At 36.3% G+C, this 26,023-nt stretch overlaps 1 protein-coding gene across 11 annotated transcripts in view; it reads right to left on the bottom strand.

Annotated features, from left to right (window-relative positions):
* The window catches only part of LOC120415768 (PDZ and LIM domain protein 3), a 64,933-nt gene that overhangs the window by 15,255 nt on the left and 23,655 nt on the right, over positions 1-26,023 (bottom strand). For all 11 annotated transcript variants that reach the window (XR_008212379.1, XM_039577378.2, XM_039577383.2 and 8 more), the window contains 2 exons: positions 15,401-15,753; positions 14,509-14,695 (listed from right to left, as the gene is read on the bottom strand). Coding sequence is in view for 10 of the 11 variants with exons in the window: in XM_039577378.2 (XP_039433312.1) it covers positions 14,509-14,695; positions 15,401-15,753 (540 nt within the window). In the remaining variant the exon portion in view is untranslated. The remainder of the gene's footprint in view (positions 1-14,508; positions 14,696-15,400; positions 15,754-26,023) is intronic.

Below are 26,023 nucleotides of genomic sequence, written 5' to 3'. Positions count from 1 at the left end.
AAGAATTTTTAGATTCAAGATGGCGGCCAAAATGGCGGTTATTTAATACTGTCCAGACTCGATTATCCGAAGGCCTCTGAAAAATGTCACTTTCGGGCCAAAGACGAAATATAAAAAAAAAAACATTTTATTATTTTATCGCCAATCAACTACAGTCATGCACCGGTTTTGCACGCCTCGGTTTTGCATTGCCCCGGTTTTGATTCGTTCAGCTACCTCGGTTAAGCACGGCCCAGTGATTAACTGAAGCACAGAGCTTATGGAATTTTGGCTATATGGGAGACATTGGCTATAATCGTATGAAAAATCATGCAAACATTAAAAAATATAGTGTTTTGGAATCGGGATGATGGCAGCTATCCATTGCAATTATAATTACATGAAAATTTTCACATAAATACGTATTTTACCTGTATTTCGAAAATGCCATGTTTATCGAAAAATATTCAAAATTATTTTTAAGCGATCTGGATTTTCCATACATTTCGAATGTAATAACATATTTTTTTAAACATACTCAAAATTTCCACAAGTTATAGCTACCCAAATCGAGAAAAACAGAAATTGAGAGTATTTTTTCGAAAATACGATTTTTTTGATTTTTTTTAGTATTTTCAAAAAATGTTGTTATTTCATTCGAATTGCAAAAAAACCCGATCATTTGATACTCATATAGTGAAAAACTGAACATTTGAGTATTTTTTTTTCGAAAATACGTAGTTTTGTGAAGATTTTGAGTATTATCAATAAATAAATGGTATTACATTCGAAATGTACGAAAAATCCGATCATTTCATTGCAATAACAATTATGTTGAGGTTTTTTAGAGAAAAAAACTGGCATTTTCAAAATACAGGAAAAATACGTATTTTTGTGAAAATTTTCATGTCATTATAATTGCAATGGATAGCTGCCATCATCCTGATATCAAAACACTACAATTTTTTGATGTTTGCATGATTTTTCATACGATTACAGCCAATGTCTCCCATTTAGCCAAAATCCCATAAGCTCTGTGCCTCAGTTATGCACGCCTCAGTTTTGCATCCCCCATATGCGGTGCAAAACCGAGGCATGACTGTAATCAAATTTGACTAAAATGCGGTTACAGAACTCGAAGTTGATGCTTAATACAAGGAAAAGATAAAAGGGATTTTTTTTGTTCGTGATTCGATTATCCGAAGTTCCATACAAACCTTCGGATAATCGAAACTTCGGATAATCGAAACTTCGGATAATCGAGGCTTCGGATAATCGAGTCTGGACTGTATTGAGACAAAGCATTTGGTAATTTAATAGCAATCAACTATTCTAATTTGACTAAATTGCGGTCGCAAAACTCGATTTTGATGTTAAAAATAAGAAAATAAAACAAATAAATTGTTTATGATTGGATTATCCGAAGTCCCATAAAAACCTTCGGATAATCGAGGCTTTGGACAATCAAGTCTGGACTGCAGTAACCAAATTAAAATTAAGTGATTTTCAGCTATGAATTTAGTTTTTGAACGAAATGAATGTATTTATTAAAATAATAAAAGTAAACAGAAAAGCGACTCTATTGTTTCTAAATCATTCAATTTTCAATAAAATTGACGCATTTTTAAAGAACTTTTATCAGATTGCTAGCAAAAACTTAATGCCATCGTTCAATTATTTGAGATATTGCTTCAGATTTTTTTTTTCAAGTTTGAATTGATAAATCGGGCATCCTACTTTGACAAGAAAATATCAAGCTAAAAATCACTGTCTCAGCAAAAATCCAGAAAAATGAAAGGGGTCGTGCTTAGCAATCGTCACGAGATATCGGTAAATGGACCTCGGGTCGTAATTAGGAACCAAAATTACACATTAGAGCAAAGTTTCACGGAAACCGAAGAGGGGTCGGGGCAAGTGCTGAGTGAGTTGGCGGAGAATGATCCATTTGTCAAATACAAATTTGAATTAAATGCGAAAACATACTGATTGTTAAAAAGAAGTATACACAGTACCTCAAGAACTTTTGGCTTTGGAAAGAAACATTCATATTTTTTTAAAAGAAACTGTTGGGTTTGTTCCCCAAAATTCGAATTCAATCCTAACCGATGTTCAATAAAAACCGAAAAAACTCCGTGCATTGTTGTCACTTTTCATATGAATGAAGTTTCAATCTTGTCGTGCTATCTTGACACACCCTGAAGATTGCTGTACGTGCGACAAAGGGCAAAGGGGATTTCAGTTCAGAACGCGATTGACACACGTACATGCCCGACTACGGGAAACATTTGTAAATATAACTCCAAATTTAATCAAACAAAATGTGTATTTGTCATTGTTTACATTGCGTGCTCTATTTGTTGGTAATTTAAGGTCATACATTAAAACGTGTTTTTCTCGGAACGTCAAAAAGCGACGTGTGACAAGAAAAGTTATGAAAGTTATGATAAATTAACAATTTGGAAAAAAATATTGGACTACCAATAAACTGATGAATTCTGTGGATAATTTTCTGCTTAAAGCATGTTGAAAATATTTTTTAAGACTAGAGGTATTTATTGAGGATTTAAAAAATATTTGAAACCTGCAAAATAATCAAAATAGCTAAAAGATAGGCAATTCTTAGAGGGAAGGAATTATGACTAATACACTCTTCACTCATCGTTCAATCCTCAACTAACGATAATCTGCACTTGAATTGGCCCAATCATTTTTCCTCAGATTTTCCTTTAATCCATATGTGCAATTGCAGCAATCCATCTGCCCACCGACGCAAATCCTTTGCGCGCCAATCTGGCAAAAGTTACAAATAGCCCCCGAACTTGACTGTCCAGACGCCCCCGCCGCAGCCCGTGGTGCGCGACTTTTGACTGCGGGCAGTTGGCCAAATCAGCGCAAATGGGCAAATGGCGCAAAATAAATATGAAAAAAAAAGTCTTCTTTTGCATAACATTCATAACACTTGTTTATTTGACTGACTGACTCTCGCTCGGTCACATTTTTTTTTCTTTTTTGAAATTGGTTTTTGTTTATTTGGGTTTTTCCAACTTGGTTTCGTCTTTTAAGTTTTTCCGATGGAGGAAAATCGTTCTATTTTTCGAAATTTCTTTCATTTTGTCAATCTTGCAATTTTCTCCAGCTTCTCTAAGAGTGTGCAAAATTGTCTGAAATTTTTCAACAAACTGACGGCGCCCCGCTCGAAATTGTGACCCCATTTATCATCAGAGTATATGTTACCCAAAGTGGCGGCAACTAAATTTAGTTTCGCTCCCCTTGGGTTGAAAAGCGGTGACATCTCTCCGGTGTGGCGTATGCCATAAAGATATAAATTCGCGGTCGAATGTGGGGCTAAAATTATACGAGACATGTCGTGTGTGAGAGGGAGCTTATGGATGTTATTTGGGGGATGTTTTTTTTCTGGTTCTTCGGAAACTAGACAACTCTGGTAACTTCGGTCAAGCATCCGTTGTCGTGTGTTCGTTGAATGACCGGTCGGTGTGCGGTCGCACGCGATGACAGGATGACGGAGTTTGGTCGAATTTTGAGAAATTGGGAGCTGATTTTTTGAAAAGTAAACATTCCAACTTCGTTTTGGTTACTTTTCAAGCCCAAATGATAATTAGGGGAAATATACCCTTTCTAATCAAACACCTATCTTCGTCATATGAAGAGTTTGATGCTCGATTAAAGCTCCAAAAATACTATTTAGGCTATAAACTTACCAGCAACAGCACCGCCTCAAGTAAGCACGCAAATTTATGTCATTTACTGGCCAAAAAGATCAAATTTAATGCACTTTTGATCATAATTTTGCGAGACCATTTCTCATCATTTTGGTGGCACACACATCCACACGCAAGATCAGAGGTAAAATGCTTAACGAAAGTCGCCATCAATATCTTTTCAGTTGCGCCAACGATTTAAAAGCGCTTAAGATACAAAATTGCTTCCAACTACCGGCAACATGATCTTTTGCACATTAGCTAGTCACTCACTTGAAAAATAATCCCGAAACATGTAAATAATAAGCAAGCGCCATAAAAAAAAACAAACGCGCCAAGTCTTTTGACGTTTGAATTTTGACGACCCATTCCAATCGAAGGCTGAAGAAAACCGAGCGAGAAGCGAAGGCAAATAAAAAACAAAGGGTGGCCACCAACACCACCAGCAGCGCCTGTTGGAGTGAGCCAGTGATGCCAGGAAATTTTCTCTATAAATGCTACTTTTCGTGAGGGTTCGCTTAAAATTTCATCAATTTTGGCAGCACCAAGCAGACCCAAAAGGGCCCTGGAAGAAAAAATGAACTAAGCTGAAAATAGGAAAATGGGCGTGGCCAAATGCACTCGACTGATTAGAATGCATTTGGGAAATATTTTTTTCAAATGCTTGTAAAAGGAATAGCATGACATTTAATAAAAGTGAAAATAAACAGAAACGTCACAAAAAGTTGCTCTACTCGTTGGTGTACTTGGTTTTAGTAAATTTCAAGGAACACTCCAGATCATCCAGCATCATTCAAACGCGACCGCTTATTAGGCTTAAAATGGGTATATTTCCCCTATGCGTAGAAACACAGAAATCGGACGAAAAATTTCAATCTCGTTTGTCTGAGTTGTACTTTTTGAACATGATAAATTTACAATTTTTAGAGGTAAAATTACATATTTTGTCTTACATTTAGGAGGAACCCATTCCAAGATTTTTTATTGTGTAATAGTCTAAACAACGTACAAGCAAACAAACATATATGTTTGATAAACAGTTGTTTCTTTATTTAACAGCCTCGTATGTTTTCCCTAACTTATGTGGCAATCAATTTTCTCGTTTCAACCTCCCATCTCTAGTCTAAAGAATAATGATAGTGAAAACTCAAGCAAAACAAAACGCTCGATTTAAAAGGGCGACCTTCACAAATTCTTAATTTTAGAGTTCAAAGCAAAAAAAAATAAAAATGCAAACGTGCTTCCTCGCATCGCCAGATGTGTTTGAGGCTGAATTTCAACCGTGACAAAATAAAGGGAAAATCCTACAGTCACGGTACAGCACGTTTCCACAAAAAAAAAACGCTGCAATTTTTCCCTCACAATTTTCCTCCCTGCGCAAAATGTGCTGCACTGCAGCGTGTGGGCCACGGGCCAACACCTTTCGGTTTTCAAAATTCCCTTGGATCCCTGGTGACCGTGTACCAAGGGCATCGTCGTCAGAGTCCCGAGGCGAAATGTTTAGTCGTCGCGATTTAAAATAGAACTCACCGCGCGCATCCAACACGGCCATGGGATCCACTCGCCGATACCCCCCGCAAGAAGCAGAGGGCCATGCGATGAAAATTTGAATGAAACGAAATAAAATTTATTAGAAGGTGAGATGGGTCATCGCCGTGAGGATTCAAGTTCAATCGAAGCGGAATGGTCTTGGGGCGGGTTGGGCGGCCATGAACTGTGAGTTATTTTTTGCTAGGTTTTATTACGCAAAATTTTGTGGCAAAAGTTTTGATAAGTTTTCTTTATTTTCTCTTTTGAAGTAATAATATTTAAAAAAAAACTCGTTCATATTATGATGTTGTATTAGTTTTCGGTGTTCAGAAAGTCAAAAGGTAAATTTCACTGGCTAGTCACCTTCTTGACTGATGATCCATGTGGTGCTTAATTAAATGTTTTTATTTTATTTTTTTTATTGATGATATTGCTGATAACTGTGCCAAACATTGCTTTTTTCTCAAATTTTGCAAAAACATTAAAATTTTCTGAAATGTGCTCTAATCTTAATGATTTTGTTTCACAATGCATAATGGTCCAGATCGCAAAATTAAGTAAAAAATAGTTTTTTTTCCGAAAAATGTTGAAGTTTTTGAGCGTTGGTGTCTTCAGAATAGTTGTTGCAAATGGAATGGGGCAACTTTTCCCACTGAGAATTTTGGCTCGAGCCTCGACTCGATTCAGGCTCGATTTCGAGCCAGGTCGACTCGAGGCTCGAGCCAAAATTCTCAGTGGGTTGATTTGTTGAAAATAGAATGGTTAACGATTAGGGTGATTTTGAAAAGCTAACTTATGGCTAAGACCAATTTTCGAAAAAAATGAGCGAGCCTTCAAAAAACATGTGAATTCAGGGTACAGGTTTGGGACCACCCTAACGAAATTTAAAAATAAATCCAACTACAGTCCAGACTCGAATATCGAAAGGCCTTGAAAAAATTTCACTTCGGATAATCGAAACTTCGGATAATCGAATCACAATTTCTTTTTCGTTGTCTTATTTTTTATTGTCGATTTTAAGTATAACCCCCAAACTACTCTAAAGTGATTCAAAATTTTAAAATCCAAGATGACGACCAAAATGGCGGTGCTAAAATATTGAAAATATGCTTTTTTCAAATTCGACTCAAATGAGGTCGCAGAACTTGAATTTTATGTTATAAGTAAGAAAATTAAAAATTAAGAAAAAAATGTTCATGAACTTCGGATAATCGAGGCTTCGGATAATCGAGTCTGGACTATGTACGTTTTTCCATGTAAATTTGCCCGCTGAATCCGAATCTGCCCTCAGAATTGAGCAAAACTGTCAAAATTTCGATTTTTGGACATATTTTGGGTTTACAAATAAATTTACAAATAAATTTGCTTCTTTTTTCAAAAATAAAAATGTTTGTTTTTTAGAGCTCTAAAAGTGTCCCAAATATCAATATCAAATTTTTCTCTAAACCTTAACCCTGAATTGATTCGTTTTAAAAACTTATTTTTGAAGTTTCGCTCAGAGATTTTCTCTATGTAATATAAAATAAAATGTTGGTGCCTTCGACAAAGTAGCTTAAATTGGCAACCCCAACAACTTTCTAGAAAACAAAAAACAAAAAATCCCAAAAATATTCCTGAAAAGTTTGAATTTCAAAATCACCCTAATAGTAAACCACCCTTGTTTTAAACCAAACTAAAATCGCCAATGTCTAAACGGCATTTGAAGTTTTCAAATAACTTTTTTAAATGTAAGGCTAGATTTTTGAAACTCTCAACTATTTTTCCTTGAAAGTCAAACTTATCTTCTTTCATTTGCGCACTAGACAGCTCAAATCGATTAAATTGGAGCGAAGTTATGGAAAAAGTGTTTTTTGTGAAAATCGACGAAAATGACAATTTTTCGGACCACCTTGATACGGCGTTGGTCACCCTAATGGTCAAAAAAAAAATACGTGTCTAATTACTTCTAATTGTTTTTTTTTTTTTACATGAAGTAATCCAATAGTCCCAACCAATAGTTTTTTTTCGCGATCAAAATTTTTTCTTCAATCTTTTTTTAACTAATGATTGAAAATGAACTGTTCTAATGTGTGAAGCATTTTATAATGCTTTTTTTGCACTAAAGTGTTCTTTCCCAGGCTTGCATTCGATTTTTTTGTGCACACCCTGGTCCTTCTTTGTCCTTAGAATGTTGACAGATTTTGTGTCAGAAAAAAAAATCTGCAATATTACATCTTTTCATGTGTAACTTAACTTAGTCCACATAAATTGATGGAATATTACATACACAGAAAAAAAAATCATGGTAATATTACATCTTGAAAGGGGTACATCTTATATGTCAGAAAAAAATGTGTAATTTTACCTCTGAAAATGTGTAATTTTACCACTATTCTGGTGTAATGTCGCATTTTAAGTCTTAATTGAGGTAAAATTACATCATTAAAGAGGTATTATTCACCTTCCAAATCTACACTTTTTTTTCTGTGTACAAATAAAGTTAAAACAAACCTTTTTTTTAACGTATTCCAACTGAACTCTGTTTTATTTTGAAATTAGCAACATTCAAAAATAAAATAATTGCTTTTTTACTTTTATTACGATTGAGGTACAAAAATGTTAAGTGCGAGTCTCTTAATCGAAAATGTATTATCCTGGACTGAAAATAAAGATCAAAAATTGATTCAAGTTCAAAACACTGTCTCTTTTTGATTTATGAAGCAACTTATTGGCTTCGATTATTTTGCGTGGTTTTATTTTCCAGCGCTATCTTCGCCCGGTGCGGTGAAAATTTATTCAAGCTTGAGTCAACGCGTTTTGCACGTCCAAGGATTTATTTTTAGGTTGCGCTGGCGCGCTGACCAAGCTGGCCAGCTGGTTGGGTCCGACAAACACAGACTCAGATGTACACAACCTGTTTTTTTTTTTGTTTCCAAACAGATACAGAAGTAAAAAAATGAACATTTTTAAAACGAACGACCATGCGTCTCCATGGAGCGTTACCTCACAGCACTTTTCAGGAATGCGCCAAAATGTAGGCAATCGAGAGGGGTTACCCTCGCTGGAAGCTTCTTCAGTTTTTTCGTGAAAGTTGGAGGGTTGGATGTTTTTTTAGGGGTAGTTTAATAATCATATTGGATTTTTGGAAAGCTGTCTTAACGGAAGCACTTTTCCAAGAAATTTAATCAGCTTGTTGAAAATTTTCAACCCAAACCCTATTTTAAATATTCGCGTCGATAGCGATTTCCTCGAACAAGAGTTTGAGGTTTTCGAGCTCCACCAGCAAGCTCCGCAAAGCCATAGGAAATATTTTGCCGGGAATTTGCTAACAAGCATCCATTTACGCGGAGCTTCTCCTCACCACACCGACGAAGAGGAAAATGCCATGGCAATTGCGCGAGTAATTTTCTAGATTTTCCAAGATGGTGGAAAAAAGCCACTCGCAGCGGGGGAGTTTCCGCGCACCGTTTCTTCGCAAAACTCGATAAATTTAATAAATCTCGACTTTGGAAACGGCGCCCGCAAGTGGATTCTGGCAAGACTTGTTGTTAGAAATGGGGTGGGTGGAAATTTTGGGGTGGGAGCCACCCCATTTTCTTCAACGCGATGGTGTAAGAGATGATGGGGGAACAGAGATGCTTTTGGCTTCTTCACTCGAGTTGCCGAGTAGAAATAATATATTCAAATATAATTAGTTTCAAGCTCGGGGAAACTTTGACGGCGGAGATGCCGAAAATGGCGACGAGGCTTCTACGCCCACACGTTTCGGAAAGTTGAGCCTTTTGCCGAGCGTTGGAGGCTGCTAGCGTCGAATAAATATTGTTACTTATTTTCCAACCGTTAATCCTGGGAGCTATTACGAGTGGGATGTAAGGTGGGAGAAACGTGCGCGAAACGTGGTTTTGTGAAATTGGATTCTTTTGCGAATCCTTGAAAGTTGGAAGAATGGAGTGGGAAATAGGGTTTACTCCTTTTTTTAAGCCTTGTTTTTTAAATTCAATTTTTTTTTTAAATTGAAAATTGATGATGAGTAATATTTATAAATGACTACCAGTTTTATGTTAATATTAAAAAGCAGTCGTAAATACCTTTCAAGCTTTTTTTTATACCTGGCTGTAATTTTAAAATTGAAGGGTTTAGTTTACCTTTCTAAAAAATATAATATTATTCACCCAACCCTATTTTGCACCATCTTTTCTTCAAACACCAGCAGCATCCCGGCCACGTTCTTCTTAGCTTGTTAATACTTTGAAGCAGCTCCAACGCCAACGATGGCGTCGTCTTCGGTGACGACGGTGAGTGCTTTTCTGCTTGGCTTTTACAGATTTTCACGTTCGCGCCGCCCAGATGCTGCCTCTATTGCTTTTTGGTAAAGTTAGGGTGAGTGCTGCAATTGTTGCTTTTTTTTAAATGTTTAATTATTTGATAAAAACGTAGTTTACATTTTCTTCGAATTGTTTTAATTAAATAAACTTTTTTTTTATATTTTTACCCTAAAAACTGATGTTTGATGGTTTTCGCCCAGATTTCCTGTGGCCCGCGAACCTGAGTGCTCGGCATACAGCAGCAGCAACGGCACACAATATGTATACAATTTTCCCGAGAGTTTTCCCCCTGAAGTGAGGAAAACTCCCAGTGACAATTTATTCGCGCGCATAAATTTTCACTTCCCGCTTTCAACCAAGCTGGTGAACTGTGTGCCAAATCGTGCTTCACTGTCGGTAGGAAATGGGATTTTCTTTTTGTTTTGTTGTTGACAATTGTTTTTAGAATTTAAAACCAGCAATTTTTTTTAAAGTATTGTATGCATTTTCTTCTCTAAAATTTTTAAAAGTAATGGTCAAAAATCTTGACTTTCGTCTTTTTAAACCTCATAAGATGACACGCGCCCAACATCCCATTGAAACTACCCCTTCTCCAGATAAATCCACGCTCTTCTAAACAAGAAGGTAGAGGTTCCTCTTCCTGACACGCGCAAGCATTACGAGCAAAAAACGAGAGATTTCCTCTTCCACGGTTGGCGCGCGGATAATTTATCTTTTTCCGCAGTGGGCTTGTTAAAACTTTGTATAGTTGAGGCAACCCTTGGAGAAGAACCTCTTGGAACGTGTCCTCGGGCGCGTGCTCTCTTCTTTCTTCTCCATGGCCTGGATCTTTGTCTTCCCCTTGTAGGATGAAGTTGAAGATGAGCCTGCCGGAGGAAGGGTTCGGTTGGTGGCGGAGAAATTTAATTTATTCATGAAGGCATTCTCGGTTCTCGGGGAATGGTTGTTCTACATCTTGGAGTGAAGATTTTCTTTAGAAGGAGTTGTTTTGTAGATAAAAGTTTATTTTTGAATGCTCAGAAGTACAGTTTTAATATTACTGGAAATGACAAATCTTCAAAATCATCAAAAAAATCAGAAAGCAAAAAAACTTAAATAAAATCTAAAAAAATTATTGTCATCACTTAATTAAAATCTAGTAACCATTCACAGTTAAACTTGAACAATTTTCGACAAGTTGATTAAATGATTTTGTTTTTGCACAGATTGGATAAACACAACATGTTGGACAAAATTAAACTGGCTGTAAAAGTGCAGCTAATAAGCATTTTTAAGATTTACCTTACTTGATCTGGAAAAAAAGTTTGAAAAATGTAACGAATTCAGTGTATTGGATAGAAAAATATAATATTTAATGTGATTTCACGGAATTTCGCGGAAAGACCCGTATTTCATGGATTTCACACGTTCTACTAAATGGTGAAAATTCATTTGCCCTAAACATTACAGATGATTACAAATGTAATCTGTTCTCAAAAATGAGATTTTTTATAATATGGATTGCAAAATTGTTTGGAGTTTTGATTTAAAATGGTATATTTGATTACCCACACAGATATATTTTTAAAAAATCGTTGTTTCATGACTTTCAGCAGTATTTTTAGAAAATTAAGCTTCGAAAGTACTTGGTCATTTCATATTTCTTCCCTTCTTGAAATAGGCTAGAGCCGACAACAAACTTTAAATAATGTTTGAAAACGAATCATAATTTTATGTGCAAGTTTAAGCCTCAAAAATACATTTCGCTGAAATTGAATGAATGAAAACGAATTTGAAATGACATTAACCAATCTAAAGTTATAAAAGTTTTGCTACTAGCATTAAAATATACATTACTTTGACCAAGAAAATGCTAATGAAACATAATTGGAGAAAATGTAACCACTTATTGTTGCAAAATGTCCACATTTACTTCAAATACTCTATCAAACAGTCTCCCGACTATAAGGTAAGTATTTACCGTTTCTGGTCACCCTAATAAGAACATTATTTAAAACTTAAGAAAGAGTGATGTACTTTGTAAGAGTTCGAAAGACAAAAATTTTCAAGAAAAAAAAGATATTATATACTCAGTATAAAATCCGACGGTAAAATCGCCATCAAAAGTATGCACATCACCTTGGTAAGAAAAGTTACTTAACATTACACGCTTTGTGTACAATTTTCGTACACTCAAGAAAAAAAATGCAGCCGACGGGATTCAATCCCAGCACTCATCGAAAGGACACTTAATATTACATGCTGCATGCACAATTTTTGCAAACACAAAAAAAATGCAACCGACGGGATTCAAACCCAGCACCAACAGTATGGACTGGCGCCTTAGCACACTCGGTCATTGGACCGATGTAAAATGGAAAGGATAAACGCATATATGAGATTGACATTTCGGTCAAGTAGTTTTCCCATACTGATGGGCTACATATTTCAGGGTATAAAATTACATAAAATTGCATAAAATAATGCAATATTTATTTAACACCCAGGCCTTTTACACGCAGCTGGATTACTACTTTTTTTTTCTGGTAAATATGGTAAATACACAGCAAATAAAGTAGTAATTCAGCTGCATGTAAAAGGCCTGGGTGTAAAATAAGTTTTGCATTATTTTATGAAATTCTGTGTAATATTACACCCTGAAATATGTAACCCATCAGTATGGGAAACCTACTTGACCGAAATATCAAGCTTATATATGCGTTTATCCTTTGAATTCTTCATCGGTCTGATGGCCGAGCGGGCTAAGGCGCCAGTCCTTACTGTAGGTGCTGGGTTTTAGTCCCGTCGGTTGCAACTTTTTTCTTGTTTTTACAAAATTGTACATGCAGTGTGTAATATTAAGTGTCTTTTTTGACGAAGGTGATGTGCATGCTTTTGCATGCGATTTTATCATCGGATTTTTTGCTGTGTACTATATCAAAACTAAACTTCAACGAGAATGAAAAAAGCGTTATAAAATTTCTTACTCTTACAAAGCTTAAAACACAGATTTAGAAACCGAATTAGAATTTTGTACATTAAAAATACGACACGAATGCCATTGCAATGGTAAAGTGTCTTTAATAAAACTAATAATTATAATATATCAAAACTTAAAATCAGCTCAATTTTTGAAGAAAATTATAAATATCAGCAATTCCCCACGAAAACAGCATGATTCGAAAAAAAAGTTCTCCGATCGGGCTCAAATTTTTTCTAGGGGTTCCTTGGCCGAAATAATTAGACCCGTATTTTTCGTTTGGCCATTAGGGTGACCTACGCCGTGTTAGGGTGGTCCGAAAAATGGCAATTTTCGTCGATTTTCTCATTTCATCCGATTTTAGCTGTCTTAGACGCAAAAGAAAGTTGATTAGTTTGGCTATTTAAGAAAAATAGTAAGAAGTTTCAAACAATCTAACTTAACATATGAAAAGGTCGTATGAAAACTTAAAATGCTGTTTTGAAGGTCTCGGGACCAAAGAGCCTATGTCTGAAAATATTTTTATCGGATTCCTCGGAAAATTTCACATAACATATCAAAAAATGGTGAAGTTATGTTTTCGATACTCTGAGATACGAATTTTTGAAAATAAAAACTGATTTTTCCGACGCGCCACGCGCAAAAATGGGAAAATGACGAAAACGGAAAAAATCGACTTTTTTCACTAAAACTGCGATAACTTGAAAATTTCAGAGATGACCTATACATGTTAGGGTACCAAAAGTTGCGTATTTCAATTACAAAAAAAATGGTACCCTAACATGTATAGGTCATCGCTGAAATTTTTAAGTTATCGCCGTTCTAGTGAAAAAAGTCGTTTTTTTCCCGTTTTCGTTATTTTCTCATTTTTGCGCATGGCGCATCGAAAGCCCAGTTTTTATCTTCAAAAAATCGTATCTCAGAGTATCGAAAACATAACTTTACCACTCCGATAAAAATATTTTCAGACATAGGCTCTTTAGTTCCGAGACCTTCAAAACAGCATATTAAGTTTTCATACGACCTTTTCAAATGTTAAGCAAGCTTTTTGAAACTTCTTACTATTTTTCCTAAATAGTCAAACTTGCTTCTAAAATCGGATGAAATGGCGCGGAGATATGATTTTTTGAAAAAAGTGGTTTTTTGCGAAAATCGACGAAAATTGCAATTTTTCAGACCACCCTAACACGGCGTAGGTCACCCTAATGGCCAAACAAAAAAATACGGGTCTAATTATTTCGGCCAAGGAACCCCCAGAAAAATTTTGAGCCCGATCGGAGAACTTTTTTTCGAATCATGCTGTTTTCGTGGGGAATTGCTGTATGAAATTGATAAAATAAAGAAATAAATCTCCCGAAAAAAAAAAATCAATATCTTGCAAAAGATCTAAATCCACGAATCCTTTCCATTTTCTTAAAAGAAACGAAAGGGTGGTGGAATCGATTCAAAAAAGTAATTTAAAACTTTTCAACCAACCTAAAACAAGCAGGGGTGCGGGATTGTTCCATCCGCAGGATACGACACGCTGAATAACTTTCCTGAGGGGGTGGGACCGTCTTCGTTAGGGTATGTGCGTGTATAAAACGCGAAGATTTTTGTTAGTGAGGGTGCACCGGCTGCTCTGCTCACTTTTATACGCGAATAAAAGTTTTGCGCAAGATGGCTTCCGTTTTGGGAGGTTATCTGCGGTTCCGGTGTTTGCTACCTCTGATATATCTGTCAATGGTTTGTTTTTTTTGAATGATTTGTTTTCCTAAGGACGACACAAGTTCACAAACAGTCAATTTTAAGGGGACACACACTCACATACACGAATTAGAAGGCTCGAAGTAATTTCACGCCTCGTTTCAGAGCAATTATTTCTTCCGGAATCGAGATTGTATGCAGATTCCGAAGCATTAATTCCTTCCGCAAAACACTCTCGACCTTCGGTATGGTCTAAGCCAATCACTCTTGTTTGAAAATTTCTCAAGATGAGATGATCTGTCCCAAGAAACTGCACGAGTCTCGCACAAACCTGATTGGTAATCGCCTCGTTGGCACCCTCCTCGTAACCGGGAGCCGCCGGTGGGTACGGACTCTTGGGCAGCTGGTACGCGCCGGAAGCGTCCAGCTTCGGGAACACCGTGTGCGGCAACGTCTCCATCGGGTGCTCCAAGGCCGCGGCGTAGGCATGGGGACCGTGGGGCAGCGGTGAGGCAACTCTGAAATGTCAAATAAAATGGTTTATGGTTGTTTTTAGCTATGAATTAATCCTGGTTAATTCTTCGCCAATTCACACAGCAAATGCCCCAACCCCCCTTCGATTTGTGTGAAACTATGTCCTATGAGGTAATTTTTGTTTCTGATCATGAATCCGAGCTCCATTTTTCGATATTTCGTGACGGAGGTGCGGTACGACCCCTTCCATTTATGAACATGCGAAAAAATACTTGTTTTTCAATAATTTGCATTTGAAATTTGGTATTAAATGTACTTTCATATAAAAAAATTATTGCGGATTCAAAAAAAAATCCCACAAAATGACATGTGCTACATTTTTGTACAGTTGAGTGACGAAAAATGGCAGATTTTTTTTAACTATTATTGATTTTCATTTCGATAAAAATACGTTTTTTCGAATTCTAAGTACGTCATTGGGGCGTCTAAATTTATACAAAAGACACGAAATTTTCAAATCATCACCATTTCAGGTTGCAAATGATTGAAAAACACATATTTTTTGTCAAAATTTAGAAGTGGTCGTTCCGCCCATCCGTTGCGAGATATCGAAAAATGAGGGTCGAATTCGTGATCAGGGACAAACAATACCTCTTAGGACAAAATTTCCAGCAAATCGAAGAGGATTCAGGGCAACTGCTTAAAATCATTGCTTAAATTTAATGAAAAGCATATTTAATTTCAAATACCTTGGCAGCATCGGGGTCGGATCCGGCGGCGGGAAGTTCTGATGCTGCTGGGGCTTCTGCTCCTGCTGCGACTCGTACGGACGGAACGGCTGGGCACTGTGCGCCGGCGGAACCGGGCTGAGCGTGGCCGGACTGTACGACGAGGCTGATAGCCGGCCCCCATTTTCGGCGTGGGCGCTCTGGTGCAGCGCCACCTGGTCGTCGCGGCGGATCGTCACCTTGATCTCGTTGCCGGCATCGCGGAACAGATTCTGGGCGTCGTGGTGCGTCAAATCGCGCGCATCGTACTGATCGATCTTGGTGATGATGTCCCCGCGGAGCAGCTCCTTCTGGGCCGGGGTGTTTACCTGGACCTGTGGACGTGATGGAAAAAAAGAAGGTAGAATAGGGTTTAGTCCCTTGAGGAAGAAGGCTCGATTTCCCACAGAACCCCTTTAATTTGTTTGCACCCTTTTGCTGCTTTCTTGGAAGAAAGCGTCCGACACGATGGTCAGCAGAAGTGTCCGGTTTACGGACTCTGACAACAAGTTTTTAGCGGTGGTCAGTTTTTGATGGGCTTGTTTTGGGTAGAAAAGTATCCTTTTTGGAACTAATTTTTGCTTCATTTGGGACATGCTGGAAGGCAGGTTTTGATTCCCACGATGTAATGTTGATTTGAGGACGGTTTGATAGCTTTGTACGAAATCGGGATGCAAAATTAAAGACTGGATTAATTCAGTTGCGATATTCGTTTGAACTGGTTTGGTTGGGTTCTTTGTTAAGTGTATTTTTTGATCTAATAGGAGATTTTAGAAGAAGGCATTATTTTTCTAAAATACAATTATTGCAGCATAAATTTAAGTCAAGAATGAGTATCAGACAGGTTACGGAGCATGAATTTTATTCTTAAAATGTTGTCATTTTTTGTTCGGTATACCTATAGACTGAAAATGGAATTATGCCTGGATCAATCATAATAATAAATCATTAAAATTTACGCTTGATCCTCCGACTTCTTCTGACAGCTAGATTTAATGGGATTTTCTCATTAATGTACACAGTTTATTCCTGGGTTTCGTGTACCGAAGCAAGATGTCAACCTTATTATAACCTTATATTAAAATTGATATCCTAACCCCACAAAGAGCAAATCCCCCCGTTCGCCATAAATTCTCATTTTTACTACCCCTATATAGCTTGCAAAAGTTCCATTATCTTCAAGACGCCACCGTAAGACACAAAAGATAATCTCGTTCATAAAATAAAGCGAAAAAGAGACTAAAACTTGAACCGAACCCCGAAACGACTCACCGGGGAATCCTTTTTCTGGTGAATATCTTCCTCAGACCAACCCCCGTTCCGTGTTTCGTCCTCTAAACGGGACAAGATTTCGCCGAAGCGCATAAAAATATGCTAATATTGAACCAAATGGGGTGGGTACCTCTCCGTTCCCTCTGGCACAGGACTGTTTTTGCTTGTCCCGAAATGGGACGAAAAAATTGGGAGTGGTTTCACTGGCGGCGTCGTATCCTGAACGGTGGTTTCGACGCGGAGGGTGAGGCAAAAAATAACGAAACGAAGCGAACGAATTTGGATTTGTGTATTGTAAATTCAAAGGAAACTGATATGAAAGGAGCTTCTTTTTCTAAGAAGTTTGTTGCTTTGCAGTGATCCTGAGATCTGAATGCTGTTAAACCCTATTAAAAATTGATTCTTTTTACTTGACTCCAATATTTTGATGATAGTTAAATCCTTGAAATTTGGCAAGTTTTTTTTTTAAATAAATGCTGATTGCATTGGCTTTAAATCTCTATATAATCGTTGCTTTTAAAAGATTTCAAAGAAGTTTAAATGAAGGTCAAATGCCAACTTTTCAGAAATTTACAGAATAGGCAAAAAATCATTGATCGAGTTATGATTTTTTGAATCAATACAGATGTTAAAAAAAATCGAAATATTGGTCGCAAAAATTTTTCAACTTCATTTTTCGATGTAAAATCGAATTTGCAACCAAAAAGTACTTTAGTGAATTTTTGATAAAGTTCACCGTTTTCAAGTTAAGGCCATTTTTAGGTAACTTTTTTGAAAATAGTCGTAGTTTTTCATTTTTTTTTTAAATTACACCCAAAGTTAAAGAACGAGAGGATAGTCCTCACGAAAAGAAACGTGAGGAAAGTGCTATTTTGCGAGAGTATAGTCCTCTCGCGTGTTCATTCGTTCATTGGAACAGTTCATCCTATTGAGTGGCTTTTATGGACAAATGACCACCACTTAGTCACCGAACCATGGTGGCCCATTAGGGTGTAATATGGTTGTATGGAAAAAAATAAAGTTGTCCAAATTTAGCGAGCACAGCAATTTTTCAGTTCCTTTCGGGGTCCTAAACAACTCCCCAAAGTTTGGGAACGATTGGTTTAGTCCTCACATTGCGCAAAGCGATTCAATTTTCCATATAAATTTGTATGGGAAAAACATTTTTTTTGGATTTTGATATTTATAAAATCCACGTTTCACGCTGTACTAAAACCGGATTCATATTCGGATGCTCTGAAATGTGCTCTACAACTTTCCCGAAGAGAGTATGGTGCTAGCTTGTCGCTGAAAGAAGATACAGCGTCCTCAAAACTCGTCTAAAACGTGTTTTTTGATCGAAAATCACGTTTTAGACGAGTTTTGAGGACGCTGTATCTTCTTTTAGCGACAAGCTAGCACCATACTCTCTTCGGGAAAGTTGTAGAGCACATTTCAGAGCATCCGAATATGAATCCGGTTTTAGTACAGCGTGAAACGTGGATTTTATAAATATCAAAATAAAAAAAAAATGGTTTTTCCCATGCAAATTTATATGGAAAATTGAATCGCTTTGCGCAATGTGAGGACTGAACCAATCGTTCTCAAACTTTGGGGAGTTGTTTAGGACCCCAAAAGGAACTGAAAAATTGCTATGCTGGAAAATCGATTTTCATATTACACCCTAGTGGCCCATACGGCAAAGGCACGGTTCTATATGCCGAAGGTCTTGGGTTCGAGTCTCGGTACCGGTATTTTTTTATAGATGATCTTTTTTTGAAGAACTCATGAGTAAAGTACTCTCGGTAATTTCGGGATTTATCCTCTCAGTCCACACACAGTACTATTTTACTACCGAATCGTGCTCTTTATCCTCTCGTATGCCGATGTCCAGTTCTGGGTGTAGCATTTGTATAAAAAAGTGTTTTGAAATGAATTTTACACTAGTTCAGTTGTTTTGCAATCATTAATTTTTAAAAAATGATAGAATTGACGAAAACAAAAATTTTATCGAAAAAAACTTAATCAAAATTTTTAAAGATTTCTAAATCAACTCAAGCATGCTAAAAGCATGCATTTTAAATTTATTTCAGCTGACACAAACTTTAAATAAAATTTGTACCAGCCTAATATGATGGATAAACTAATATTTTTTACTCAAATTGGACGAATTGTTACTATGATATCTAAAGTGAAAAATGAAGGGTGGTTTGAACATTTATCAATTTCTTGTTTTTTTATTTGCTAGATCGTTTTTCGGCAGTTTGCTGTCTGATTCAAAAAGTCTGTGGAACACTCAAAAAAATATTCAAGTTGAAGTGCTATGTGGTATTATTCCACTAAAGTTTTCACATAACTTCTACGAGGCGACCCTAGTAAAAACGGAATTTGCTTGGCCAGATCATTTCACGTGGTTTCTACGTGTTTCACACGTGAAAGCTAAATGAATTAAATGAAAGCTTCACAGTGTTATTAGGTAAGGCTACCAACTCTTGCTGAGCCAAAATCGGATCCGTATACTTTACCGATATGACACCATAGTATAATAAAAACTGTCAAGAAATTATTGAGATAAGTTTGGAATTTGTGAATTAAAAATATTTTTGCTAAACGTTTAAAAGTTTACGAAATGTCCAGTTTGCTTTTACGAATAATATCGTTGTTAGTGTTTTCACGAAAACATTTCTAGAGTTTTTACTGGAAAGGTCCTATAAAAACAAGCAGAACACAAGGTTTTCACAAGCCAAAATTTGATCTCTTATTTAATAAATATTTTTTGTAAGGAATTTGAAAAGAACAATCATTGACTATCAAGTTTGAACTGAGGAAAACCCGGAAAATTATGCAAGTTATCCCTTTAAAATCTAACTGACAGTAAAATAAAAATATCTAATTAGAGAATGCTTTGACTCAATTAAAAAACCAATGAAATTTTTAAAAAGTTGTTAAAATTCCGTACAAATCCGTATTATGCGAAAAATTCCGTACAAAAATTCCGCCCTGTTAAAAATCCGCGGAGAAGGTTGAAAATCCGTACGGTAAGGAAAAAATCCGTACATTTGGTAGCCTTACACAGCTAAAAAAGTAGTAATTCAGCTGCGTGTAAAAGGCCTGGGTGTAAAATAAATATTTTATTATTTTATGCAATTTTATGTAATTTTACACCCTGCAATATGTAGCCCGTCACTATGAGAAACCTACTTGACCGAAATGTCAAGCTCATATATGTGTTATTCCTTACAGCTTTTCATCGGTCTGATGGCCGAGTGGGCTAAGGCGCCAGTCCTTACTGTTGGTTCTGGGTTTGAATCCCGTCGGTTGCAACTTTTTTTTTGTGTTTGCAAAAATTGTACATGCAGTGTGTAATATTAAGTGTTTATTTTGACGAAGGTGATGTGCATGCTTTTGCATGCGATATTACCATCGGATTTTTTGCTGTGTAGGTATTCACGTAAATTTTAATAAAACTGTTAATGAGGTTTACCAGTAAATTACATAGCCTCTTGTAGATTAAAAAATGGGGCATAATAGAAAGTTCATTAAATTATCCTATTTGTTTGGTATTATTTTGCTCATTGGTATTCTACGATCAAGTCAATTCCAAACAAATAGTATAAACTAGCGAATATTCTAGAGAGAAAAAAAATGAGTTACAGAATATTTAGAGAATTCTTAGTTCTAAACAGAACTCTATCGTTAACAATGCTGACCATGAATGGTGCTGTGGTAATTAATTCTAGCTTTAAAATATCAATCTTTTCTGTACAGCCACTTGTTTCATACGCAAGAAAGTGTTCGTCATACCCTTAGACCCCCCCCTGATCAGTTACCGGCGAAGGCAACCTCAAGAACTGGGACAATTGCTGTGCCAGGTTCTGTCCAATTGTCCGGTGTTGACGGCTAGCGGTGATCTCTCCGTTTTGGTTTAGAATCCTTTTACGCTGCTTCCGAAGATCGGGCAAAGTCGCGCCATTAACTCGATATTGTTCGGAATTGTCCGACTGCTGATGGCCAAAAACATGACCAGTTCCCGGTGTGGCAACCTGGATCAGATTGACCGGATTGCTGTTCTTGGCCAGTTGATTAATAAAGCCTTGCGGTCTCTGTTGATCGGATTGTTTTTTCTGCGAAGCTGTTTTTAATCATTAGTCACATGATTTAGAAGTCTATCTCGGTATCTTGATAACTTGCCGTCCATGAAATTTTGTAACTCTCATGAGATCAGTAGATCTATGAACTATGAAAATGATCTCGTTGAATTTACTTGAAAAAACTCATGAAAGTTACACAAAAAACCCAGTGGAAAAATATCATTACAATTTTTCACGTAGGGGAGATGGGGGTAAGACGGCCACCCTAAGGGAGAAGTCTAATAAAATTTACACAACAGATTATTTTGATCTCAAATTACGTACATATTGTTCTACTACTAGTCCATTATAGAAATGACAAAAATTAGTTGGTCTAAAAACCAAATTTCAATACTTCTCAGCAATTTTTAAAAAATAATTGAAATCGTATATATATGAAATACGCGGGGTAAGACGGCCACCCATGTGGGGTAAGACGGCCAATGCTATAAATTAACTTAATATCTTTGCTAAATCCACCCAAACACCTACATGGTTGGTTCAACAGACTTCTCTGAACATCATAACTATTTTGGTTGAAAAAAATCAGGTTTCAAATGTGAAGAAAAATGCTGTTTAAAAAATTTCATATTTTGGCTCAGTGAATTTCATATTATTGTGACCACATTTTATGAAAAACTATGAATTTTTACTACAAAACAAACACAATTTGATACAAAAAAAATTAGTTTGTGTATTTCAATTAGAATAAGAAAATCAAAATTATGTACACAATATTAAATTAGCGATTTTTATGAAAAGTTTGATAGGATTTCATACTATTCAATGAGTTTTGCTATATCACAGTAAAGAATGTTGTCGAAACGATAGTTAACAGCATTTTGATTAAAAATGGATACAAAGAGACGAGTTGTTCCTTTTAATTCCGCTATATATTTTAATATCTTGACAGATACGTATTTCGTCTACTACTTGCAGACTTCATCAGTGTTCTGTTCTCGACTCGTCGAGAACAGAACACTGATGAAGTCTGCAAGTAGTAGACGAAATACGTATCTGTCAAGATATTAAAATATATAGCGGAATTAAAAGGAACAACTCGTCTCTTTGTATTCACAGTAATGCATTCTGCTAAAACGCTCAACCAAACCACAAAAATGGATAGTTTTATTGAAAATGCTTTTCCTTTATCTACAAATATGTATTAATAGTCAAAAACCGTCAAAAATATAACCTATATCAAATAAAATCTACAAATTACGGGTGGCCGTCTTACCCCCGGAGGAGGTGGCCGTCTTGCCCCCAAATAAATTATTTTTTTAAACATTTTTTGTAAACAGTTCATCGCATTTTTTGAACTTTTCCGAGTAATATAATCTAGGGAAAACTTCAATTTAACATGAAAAAATATTTGAAGACAGAAAAACATATTGTTATTTAACAAAAAAGCCTAAGTTGTAATTCATGAAAATTACATCCAGTTTCAAGTTCAAAAATTATTTGTTTATTTTGAGCTATTTTTATACTATTTCAAACAATATTTCTGGCAAAGGTGACTCCATATGCATTATTTAGCATGAGGAACAGTATTGCTGAACATTTTAGTAATATTCATTAGTATACTTATTAAAACAGTGGGGTGGCCGTCTTACCCCGCCTGGCCGTCTTACCCCCAGCTCCCATAACTGCAACGTGAATGTTTTTTTTTCCTGAACGCATTCACATTGTTTTTACGTGTTTCAAGTAAAACGTGTCTAGCAAGCGGCAAAACGGAGTTACGTGAATTCTCACGAAGCATTAATTTATTGATTTTTATGAGTGTTGTTTTAGGTGTTTTTTTTTATTTTCTTTGTGGAATAAGTCTAAGAAACAAAATAACTCATATTATTCGGAACAACATAAAGGGCGGGTAAGGTTTTTTGTCTGGAAATTCTGAATTTTCTTTTGAAAAGACAATTGGAATTCTTCTTATTTGAAAAAAAGTATAGAATATAGAATACAATTCACAATCACTGCCTTCAACTGTAAAATTATTTTCTGAGGGCTTATAGGGGTTGACAGGCGTACAAAATCTCAGCATCTTGAACATTTTTCACCAACCCCCCAAAAAATCCTTTTCATTCCGCTGTATATATGCATGAGCAGCTTTTCCCCGGGATCCGCTCTCCTAGATGATGATAATTATGTGTGCACGTCTTGTTGCCAAACTCCCATCAGGATCCTTTTTCCCGAGGATGAAGTCGGAGCTGCTTTTTATTACTCGAAACGAAAATTGCTTACCCTGATGATGATGATGGCGTGTACGCTTTTACGAGAAACGATTTCCAAATATTTAAATAGCGCTTTTCCTTACAGTTTTATCAAAATTTTCTCTTCTTTACATACACACACACTTTGCATATTTGAGGGAGCGAAAAGCGATAAGAAGTTCTGTTTGCGTTTTTCGGCGAGGTAAGATGGTGGAGGAGGAAAATTAAAACGAGGGTGGGTCGACGTCGTCTTCATTTTCTTCTTCCTTCGGGATGGAGTCTTTTGATAAGCTTTTCCGAGATTTTCTCCGGCAAAGGTGACGTCGGGTCCCACCCTTTTCCTGTTCGCTGTGTTCTGTGTTGGTGGGTTTTACAACGTTGCGCGCCTGTCTGAAATAATAAATTATCTCCCGAAATTTAATATAAATGAAAATCTAATTAAGAACGTCGCATTAATTAAAAATGTTTTCTCCGCACAAGAAGTGCGCCCATGTTTGCACAGACATCGTTTTTCAAAAGGGTAATTTATACGTCGAGCAAAAGTTTTCCTTTTCAAACGAGAGGAAAAACTCTCTCGCCTTCCTCCACGGGGTAGAATTTCTTTTATCTTGCTCTTGCGGTTTGCGAAGCGAACGTCCTGAGTGCCAGGAGGTCCTTGGGCGGAAAATAAATTATACTCTGTGCTGCTAAGACGGAGGGAAATGTCTTCTGGAATGGCGAAAGAAAAGTTTGCCACTCCTTTCGGTGCTGCAACTATCTTATCTTTTTTGGGGTTTCCGGTGGGACCTTTGCAGAAAGTTGTCTGGTGCTAGGATATTTTCTTATTTTTGCATTGAAGCGGGAAAGACTCGTCGTTCTTTTGCTCTATGCATAAATTAGCAATTCAGGGATATTAGATAAGGGAATTGAGAAGCAGCCTTGCAATTTATTTAAGAGTTAGGATTTACTTAGTTTCTCTTCTTCTTCAACATGTTATCAAGAAGTTCATACTAAATTTAAACAAGATTAAAATAAAACATTACGCAAAAGTTCACCCCTTAAAATAACAACAAAGCATAACTCAGCGGTCATGTCCCTGTCAACAAAATCTGCGTCTTTCGGAACACGTTTTTAAAAGCGTTATTAGCAAAGTGACGATTTTCCACAGATTCCCCCCTCAAGATAAGCTGTCTTTACGTTGTCAATACCCTGTTTTGAAACCGAAAAGCAAAAAAAGAAAATTCTCATCCCCCAACAACAAGCTTTTTTTTCCTCACTTCGAATGAACGATCACGAAAATGAAAACGCTCGACGTCGCCGAGAGACGGGGTTTATTTTCGGCCTCGAAAAAACATGCGAAAAGTCGAAAAAAAAACAGTTCTTGGCAGCGAAAAAATTGCACTTGCAGTCGACCCATCATCATCACCACCGTCAACCAGAACATACCCCCTCGGACTGACCGTCAGGGGATGGGATACCGGCGTCACTTTGGTCATGTGATTTCGATTTTGCTTTCGGCTGATGAAAAAAAATGCAATTTTTGTAGCTTCTAAAACAAAAATCTAATTCTCATCAAAGTTGCTAATTTCCAGTAAAAAAGTTTCAAAAGATATGAAAAATTGCAACTTTTTAAAGATCGATTCGAATAAACTATTTTCAGGGAAACAACTGAAAAGTCTGAAAAGTTCTTGAAAAGTCGTTTAAAATTTAAATGTGATTTAAAAAATAAAATCCAATCAGCAGGCATAACCTAAAAAAATCAAATATATGTTTTTCAATTATTTGTAGTTACCTTCCCCATGTTTCCCATGTATCTTGTTCAGTTTTTTTTCATTACATTTTTTTATTTTGTTTTTTAGCAACTTTTATTTTGTTTTGCTTGTTATTTTCTATTCGCAAATATAGATCAGAAAATATGTAGAAGTTACAAAAAACACGACCAAAATTGAGCTGAACAAGCCTCCGGCTGTTAGCTCATTAATAAAGATAAATAATAATAACGACCAAAATTGATACTAATACCACTTTTTAAAAACATTGTCAAATATTCATAAAACAAGCAAAACGACCTAAAGGAAATATGACATGTTAAAGAAATAAAATTGCTAAATAAAGTTCAAGAAAGCTATTTTTGATTCCAAAAAACAAACCGAATGAGTTATATTGTCAAATCCCATTATGAAGTTCAACAATTTGGTGAATTTTAAGGGGTTACATACATGTAAATCGTCAAAAATGTCAGAGGTTGGTATGAGCACACATTTAAACTATTTTTTAAATCTTTTTGCAGGGCATTAAAATATATATTTTCATCTATTAACAAAATAAATATGAAGACACAAGCCTTACCCGACAAACTTCGTCTTGTCTCCTTTTTTGTATTTTGACGTTTTGAGCTTTTTGCTTATTAAGCCTCCTGTGATCAAAATTTGATTTTACGTAACTTTCTCCATACAATTTGCCGATGCTCCGGAATCGGTTCCAGAGTGGCCAAAGTGTCAATTAGTTAGCGTAAGAACCTTCCTTGGACTTATACGAACCCAACGCAACAAAGAGCACCTCGATCCGACGCTCCGTATTGAACTGATTCGCGTTCGAACAAAACCGTCGAAATTTTTTATATATATAGACAAGCCTTACCCGAAAAACTTCGTCTTTTCCTTTTTTCGTTTGTTGACATTTTAGGCTTTTTTTCTTATTCAGCCTCCTGTGATCGAGATTTGATTTTACGTAACTTTTCCCATACAATCTGCAGATTTTCCGGAATCGGTTCCAGAGTGGCCAAAGTTGTAACTTTTTGACGTAAGAACCTTCCTTGAACTTATACGAACCCAACGCAACAAAGAGCACCTCGATCCGACGTTCCGTGTTGAATTGATTCGCGTTCGAACAAAACCGTCGAAATTTTTTATATATATAGAATATATTGATTTGGATATAGCTTTGCCGAGATATAACTATTTTAAGTTAGCAGTTTCAAAAAACGGGTGCCACGATATCTCAACACTGCTTTGACCAAATCGGCTCAAAATTTT

This window comes from Culex pipiens, chromosome 3 (genome assembly GCF_016801865.2).
Source record: "Culex pipiens pallens isolate TS chromosome 3, TS_CPP_V2, whole genome shotgun sequence".
Taxonomy (NCBI): Eukaryota; Metazoa; Arthropoda; class Insecta; order Diptera; family Culicidae; genus Culex; species Culex pipiens.
The sequence above is the reverse complement of the archived record's forward strand: the minus strand, read 5'-3'. Positions and strand labels throughout refer to the sequence as shown.